Source organism: Halyomorpha halys, unplaced genomic scaffold, assembly GCF_000696795.3.
Source record: "Halyomorpha halys isolate HHAL.00 unplaced genomic scaffold, Hhal_1.1 Scaffold655.1, whole genome shotgun sequence".
In the NCBI taxonomy this organism is placed as follows: Eukaryota; Metazoa; Arthropoda; class Insecta; order Hemiptera; family Pentatomidae; genus Halyomorpha; species Halyomorpha halys.
In genome coordinates, this window is record NW_027105601.1 from 580,441 (window position 1) to 587,626 (window position 7,186).

General features: G+C 25.9%; 2 protein-coding genes across 4 annotated transcripts in view; both read right to left on the reverse strand.

Annotated features, from left to right (window-relative positions):
• The window catches only part of bsk (mitogen-activated protein kinase dJNK), a 141,056-nt gene extending 137,046 nt beyond the window's left edge, over window positions 1-4,010 (reverse strand). For 2 of the 3 annotated variants that reach the window (XM_014427550.2, XM_014427549.2), the window contains exon 1: window positions 3,820-4,009. The gene's annotated coding sequence lies outside the window, so the exon portion shown is untranslated. Of the gene's footprint in view, window positions 1-3,819 lie in introns of all 3 variants that reach the window. The other variant, XM_014427548.2, reaches the window with a different exon arrangement.
• A 1,210-nt stretch (window positions 4,011-5,220) lies between these two features.
• BicC (protein bicaudal C) overlaps window positions 5,221-7,186 on the reverse strand; it is a 17,208-nt gene continuing 15,242 nt past the window's right edge. The window contains exons 16-17 of the mRNA XM_014427553.3: window positions 6,439-6,558; window positions 5,221-5,420 (exon numbers count right to left, since the gene is read on the reverse strand). Coding sequence (XP_014283039.2) covers window positions 5,320-5,420; window positions 6,439-6,558 — 221 coding nt within the window. The 3' untranslated portion in view covers window positions 5,221-5,319. The remainder of the gene's footprint in view (window positions 5,421-6,438; window positions 6,559-7,186) is intronic.

A 7,186-nucleotide genomic window follows, 5' to 3' on the forward strand; every position in this document is an offset into this window, starting at 1 on the left:
GGGGAGGGGAGGGGGTGGGAGGAGCAAGAGCTGGGGAGGGGGAGATCAATAGAACAGCCACAATTCTAGCCACCCACGCATCCGCTCTTCTATCGTTAGCCCCCCTCCCCAGCACAATTATATCTTAAGTACACAATAAACTATGCTCAGGAAAAAGAAAATTAAAATAAATATTTGAAACGATATCCTAACACAAAACGTACAATTTGTTTCCAAAAAAAATATTTGGTTTTATTTTATTCAACTCAATAAATTCAAACTGAAATTAACAATACAGACTTCCAATTATTTGATGGGTCTATCTGTAAAACTCACGCTCTTCACTTGAACAAATTATATGACAGACAATAAAAACCTCTAAATAAAACAAACAAAAAAATAAACTTGCATTATGTATTTTTTTAACTGTATAAAGTCAAACAATAATGCATTATAAAAACAAAAAAAAAAAACAAGTTTAATAAAATTTTAAAACTCTTGTTTTATTCCACTCAGGAAAATAAAATAGAATCGGTATTAATTTTCGTAAGATCAAATAATAGTATGTTGCACAAGATTAAAGCTTTGCATTTAAATTCACAAAGCTTTTTAAATTTAAAGATTTCAGGATCTTGTGATTTGTAATCTCAATTTCATGAATCCAAATAACTAATAAAAAATGAAATATGGACCTAGATGATCATCGGGTTTTACTTCTTAAAAACCTAAGAAACAACTTGGGAATTTTTCATAATTACTATAAAATTTACTGACGTTAAAAAATATTTAATTTTTGCGGTCAGATCCTTCATTTATTCTACATAATATACGAAGAACTTCGAATTTTTTACATACAGTGAAGAAAAAAAAATTACCAACAGAAAACTTGTACCAAAAAAATCATAGTACAAATTCAAAATAAATACCTAAACTATAGGAAACGTAAAAGAATGGTTAAGACAAAGAAATTAGGTGTTGTGAAACATGTAAATTAATATACTCATATTTTTTAAGCATACTTTAACTGACATTTACACACAATTAGCGAATGAGTTGCAAGAAAGGTCAACTTGCATTTACAGTAGAAAACTCCAGACAAATTAATTTTTTAAATAATATATTTGATAAGAGATTTTCAGGTTGGTGACCTTACTCCAAAAAAATATTAGTTCTAACAACAATCACGTAATTTAATATCATGTTTTTGGAAATGATAATAGAAATTTTACTTTTATCTACAATATAATTAAGAAAGGGATGGAAATTTGATAAATGTTATTTAATTGACGGCTATCAACGAAAGAAAATTCATCAATTAAACACAACACAAAAAACAAATGTTGAAGTCACATAAAATAAGAAATATTAAAAAAATTGATAAAATGTATAATGACAAGAACCATAAGTTTAATTTTACGAAATAATCATCGGACAAATACAGTTCTAGATTTTTATGAAAGTTTCCTTGAATTCATAAATTAATTCAAGAATATAATTGCTTTTCCATAAGCCACTATAATATACGTGTTCGCACGCACGAACGCTATTGGCTGCTGTAGAAGCAGTAAACAATCCTACCTTTTTTAACTACCACGGCTCCAATTAACAAACTGCACAAGACGATTCATCCTGAAATGGCTTCATTATTCTCAATGTAGTTTGAAAAAGCATATTTACATATTATATTATAAAACTGTTAAGATCAAACATACGTTCTGGAAACAATAGGTTAAATTTGTACTCTTAACCTAATTTTACACTGTATTCAAATTTGCAAGCTGTCAAAATAAAATTTCCTTGTCAATGGACATATCATGAATAAATTCATAGTTTGTAATATACCTTAGAGTATGATTTAGCATCTTATGCATCAAAAAAATATATAGTTGATCAAATTTGTTTCAGTCATTCTGCCAATAAATTGATAAACTTTCTAAAAAAAAAACATGGGAAAACCATAAGAAGACCTTGACTAATTACTTCATCATTCAAGGTTTTATAACACCAAAAACTTCTTTTGTAATTGAACTCCCAACTAACATATCAGATCATAGACACAAGACATGAGAATTTTCGATAAATATTTAATACCATTGCAGAGTTTAATATCAATAGCAATTAAGAAATTTTTGTAGAAAAAAAAATGGTATATTATTATAAATGTCAAATCATCTTAGATCATATATCAATAATAATTAATCTGTAATCATTTGTAAGTCAAATCTAACTTTCATTTCATCTTAAAAGATTTTGTTTCTGTACTAAAGTAGGGAAAAATGTTTAATATACAAAAATAGAAGATCTTTTTTTTACTTTAAAGTCACTAAGAGTTATGAAAAAAAAAATAAAAACATTAAGAATCAAAGAGAATCCAACTCATTTATTTAGGTATAAACAAAACATGTAAAGACAGGCTTATCTAACATTGTCATACTAATTATGTTAAAGCAATGGCATATGCTTTATAAAAAAATTGTATAATTTAATATATAATGGCATATACAAGTGTGATCAAAAAGGTCTATTTATTTAATCTAACCATTAAAAGATTAAATTATAAGTCTTTACTTATTGACCAATCTGAAACAAAATTCAATTAAAATAATTTCTGTCAGTACTTCATGAAGAAGCAATACATCGAATAAAACTAATCATTAATTTTGCACATCTTTTGTGCACTAAAACCAAATTTACAGTTGCTAAACCAATATCTCGTACTAATTAAAGAAATATACAAGAAAATGTTAATTTCTTCATATATAAAATTGGCTAAGCAATATAGAGTTTTACAGAACAGATAAAATTAATCAACAATCCATACCTACATTACACATATTGATGGCACATTTTGAAATTCAAACCATAAGCTGATAAACCGAAGTTGAAATCATAAAATATCAAATAAAAGCAATGAATACAATACATCAATCACCAATTAAATAACTTTTGCCAGATAGAGAATACAGGAAATATATTTTTCAACAAGAAACACAACTGAAAGTGTTCCATTAAAGAAAAAACAATAATATAATATAATATAAATATAATGAAGAAGTTATAATAATTATTTTTCTTTGTATGTGACTAATTACTTCACTTCAGTTGTTTGAATACTTTAAAACACTAAATTAATAGTGCCATTGAGAAAGAAAACTTATATAACATAACTAAATATGAAAATTCATTAGCTTTTTTATTTAAATATTGCATTATACTGAAAACAACAAGATAAAATAGATGAACAGGTGTGTCAAATTTCATAAACTTATTAGTGAAAATCTAATCACTCAGGTCAATAATCATATTCATGCTGGACAATTCCTAAACTTAAAGTAACTTTTTGTCATGTTATATGCTTAAAACCACTTCAATACAATTATGTATTGTATTAGTTAAACAATTAACCTTGTAGATTAACAACACTACAGATTTGGTTATGAATAAATAATGTCTTAAAATTTATCAACAGAATAATTGATATCAAGCCAACCTGATTAGTGAAATTATTAATACCTAACTGTCCAAACTAACTTAAGGTGAGAAATTACAAGTGTTAATACAGTAAAGAATTAAAATATGTAATAATACTAATTATTATGCAGAATAAATAATTAAGAAACTTGATAACATAAAAATAGCTGTCCTTTAGAATTTCATTGATTAGTAAAAACGAAAGTATAACTAAACATTAAATACACGCCACACAATTTAAACAGTGTCGACCATCATTCGTTCTTTAGAAAAATGTCAAAAGTAATTAACATCGTATGTCAAATTTCAGTTTCATATATTGAAAAAACAACACAGATATCTAAACAAAAAACTTAGCCTAGTACTTACCAACAATGGATGTTAAAGCATAGACTTTCTTAGTATTTTTTATCCAAGAGTCACATTGAAATGAATCACAAAATACGAAGCCTATTTATTACACTCCATAGATTACGATTAACGAGAGAAACCTACCAACGAAACTGATAAAGCCTCAACATACCTGGCCACCGTTTACTCTTCCACTGCCTCATAAACACTGGATGTCTAGATATGTTCCAAAATGGAAGACAAGTAGAAAGATAATTATGGTGGCCGTGACATTTATATATTACAAATACATTCCGTATAATTCATTTAAATGTTACTTTAAATAAATTCAAATTGAATATTTTTTTTAGTAATAATTTTTTTTTTGTTGTAGAAATAAATTTTGTAAAATAATCATTTACAGCTATGTTAGTAATAATCTTTTTAGATCTTCCTTCCTTTTCAGTTTTGCAATATTTCTATCAAACTTAATAGCTAAGAACATAATTTAAATAGGGTATGTAAAATAAATGCAAATTGGGTTTAATGCTCTTTATTTATGATATATTATTAATCAACATTATTGCAATAAATATAATTTAACATAACTAACACATTCAACATTTGACAAACCATTTGAGTAGTATTAAATTTTAGAGAAAAGTCTGTTAAATAAAAGTTCAAAACAATAAAATAATTTCTAACAATACATTACTAATTTGAAAGAATTTTGAGATGTATACTTATTTAAAATTATTATTTTTTTTTTTTTGGATAATTGATATTCCATTGCTCAGTGATCATTATAACTTAAAAGACAAATTTAATATCCTAAAAATATTTTTTTAAAAATTCACAACAAACATTAACACTTAGTGCTATATAAAATATTGACAATTATTTTATCTAACAGTACATTATATAACTATACAAATAAAACATTATTATTATTTTTTTTTTTTACCAGCTTCTTAATGATATTAAATAGTTTCAGAAACACTAAAATTAACATATCACTCAAATGCTTTTGGTTCACATTAGGGTTATAAATATTAAATATTACAAAACATAAAATTTTAACATGCAATTCCTAAAGACAAGCTAATGTTATTAATAACTTATAACAAATATATTTTGATGGCAAAATCATCAATTTTGAATTGAATGAAAAGCTTGTATAAAGGATCTCAAGTTAATTTGAAAATTTCTCATCATTATATTAAATTGGTAGGAAACAATTTATAAAATGAAGTTTTTACATTTTTTTTTTTCTTTTTGCACTTTTTATTGGGAAAAATCAGTATGTTACTTTGTTAGTTAGTAAGAATATAACCTGAAAAATAGCATGCAATGTTTTAAATATACATGCTTCATATTTTCTTTTGATAAATGGCCATAAAGTTATTTAACTATATGATTTTTTTTTTATTCCTACTGCTATCAAAGTTAGTTGAAAATCTTTAATTACAAAAATATAAATTTTAAAACCTATTGTTTTCCATGCAGACTTGACGCTACAATGACTAGTTTAAACAATACTCAAGACCATTTGTCATCTAAACTATTAGTTGAGGAGCTCCTTCTTTCTGCTCCGGGAGCTGCGCTACCACGGAATGGACTCCTCTGTCTTCTGTTGAGTTCTACAAATAAAAAAAAAGATAAATGAATTTTTTATTTTATTTTTGAAAGTGGATTATATCTCATTGAATGGACAGCTCCATAAATCAGTGTCTAACCGAGTTCTGATTAGTTTAACTAAAGTAGATACAATTGTTTCACTTTGTTGTACTTTGAACAAATGACATAATTATTCAGACATATAATCATTACATTTGTACAAAGTATGAAATGTATGATACCAAGGTATCTCCTTAATCTCTGACACAACAGTAACTTAATTTTTTAAGCCAATTTATTAAATATAAAGAAAACCATGAATATCAAGAAGCAATATAGTATTTTATCATAATACAGTTGGAACAACACTATGGCAGGAGAGCCAATTAATCCATAGTATATAAACAAAAAAAAAATCCAATATTAATTTAAAATGTATATTAGGTAAAAATTAAAATATAAAACAAAATTAACAAACAGGCAACATTTCTAATAATACATGAGGAAGTTAAATGCAACATAACTTTAAAAAACAAGTTCTTTGGATATAAAATAAATTTATAAAATATACATAGATTTAATTTAACTGTACAAATTATCTTTAAGTTTTCAATAGTGTTCACAAAGTGAATTTGGTTGTATACCTATTTTGTTTTGTTTTACTGAACATAGTGTTTTCTAAGCATTATCTTTTATAGTCAATTTATCCAGAGAGCTGATCACGAGGGGTTCTATTGTAATTAATAAATTTCTAATAAAAATCTGTTTTACAAATAAAATATAAGTTTGAGACCTTTTTAGTATCCTAACAAAGGCACCTTCAAAACATTTCATTTAAAAAAAATCAAGTAAAAGCAAAATATGTTTAAATATAGGATTAATAATTTACATAAAATTAGACATATAATTACAATAATTATACATATAATTACTTCTCAAGAACTTTCTATCATACAACACTTTTACAATTTTTTTGAAGGATTCAGTATGTTAAGCTGAACAATAAACTGAGATGGTAGAAGAAATATTAAAACAACTTACCAGCGATACTTAGCAAAATTTTGCGTCTTGCCCCAAACGCTGTTATTCCAATTTCTTTCAAATCTGAGTCAGTCAAAGTTCTAAATGTCGAAATGTCAATTTCATTTGATTGAAACAATCCTGATCAGAAAAAAAGAAACATCAGTTTTATAAATTAAATTGTTCTATTTATGAGAGGTCTTCAAACTATGACTCTCAAGCCAAGACTGGCTTGCAAGCAACACCAATCTGGCCAAATTTAGTTTATTATTTATAGTGGTTACATTATTAAATTATAATATGAAATAATAGTCAAATATTTTCTTTTACAACCAATTGATACAAATAATAACTAACATATACTAAACATTTATGATGGCATGATGAGCTGAGCAGGAGTTAGTCTGGTTCTTAGGCAGAAGAGTTTGAGGATCTTTGCTATAAACCACCAAAAATATCATAAGCCATTTACATTATTGTCCTAACTTTAGACCAAACCAATGCGCTACAACTTGTTCTATAAATTTTTTAAGATGTGAAAGTGGCGGAGCAATGAAATTAAATTATATGTACTAAGAAAGAAATAGATCTGAAAATCAATACTGATCAAAAAAAATAAAATATTGTAAGAATATCATGAAGAGAACTAGAAAAATAAAAAAAAATGAGTTTGCCAGAAAAAATTAGATCTGTGAATGCTTATAGTATTTACTGGAAGATTATTGATTGACCGTGTGTAAAGATGAAAGGAATATGGTCCGGGTGCGGT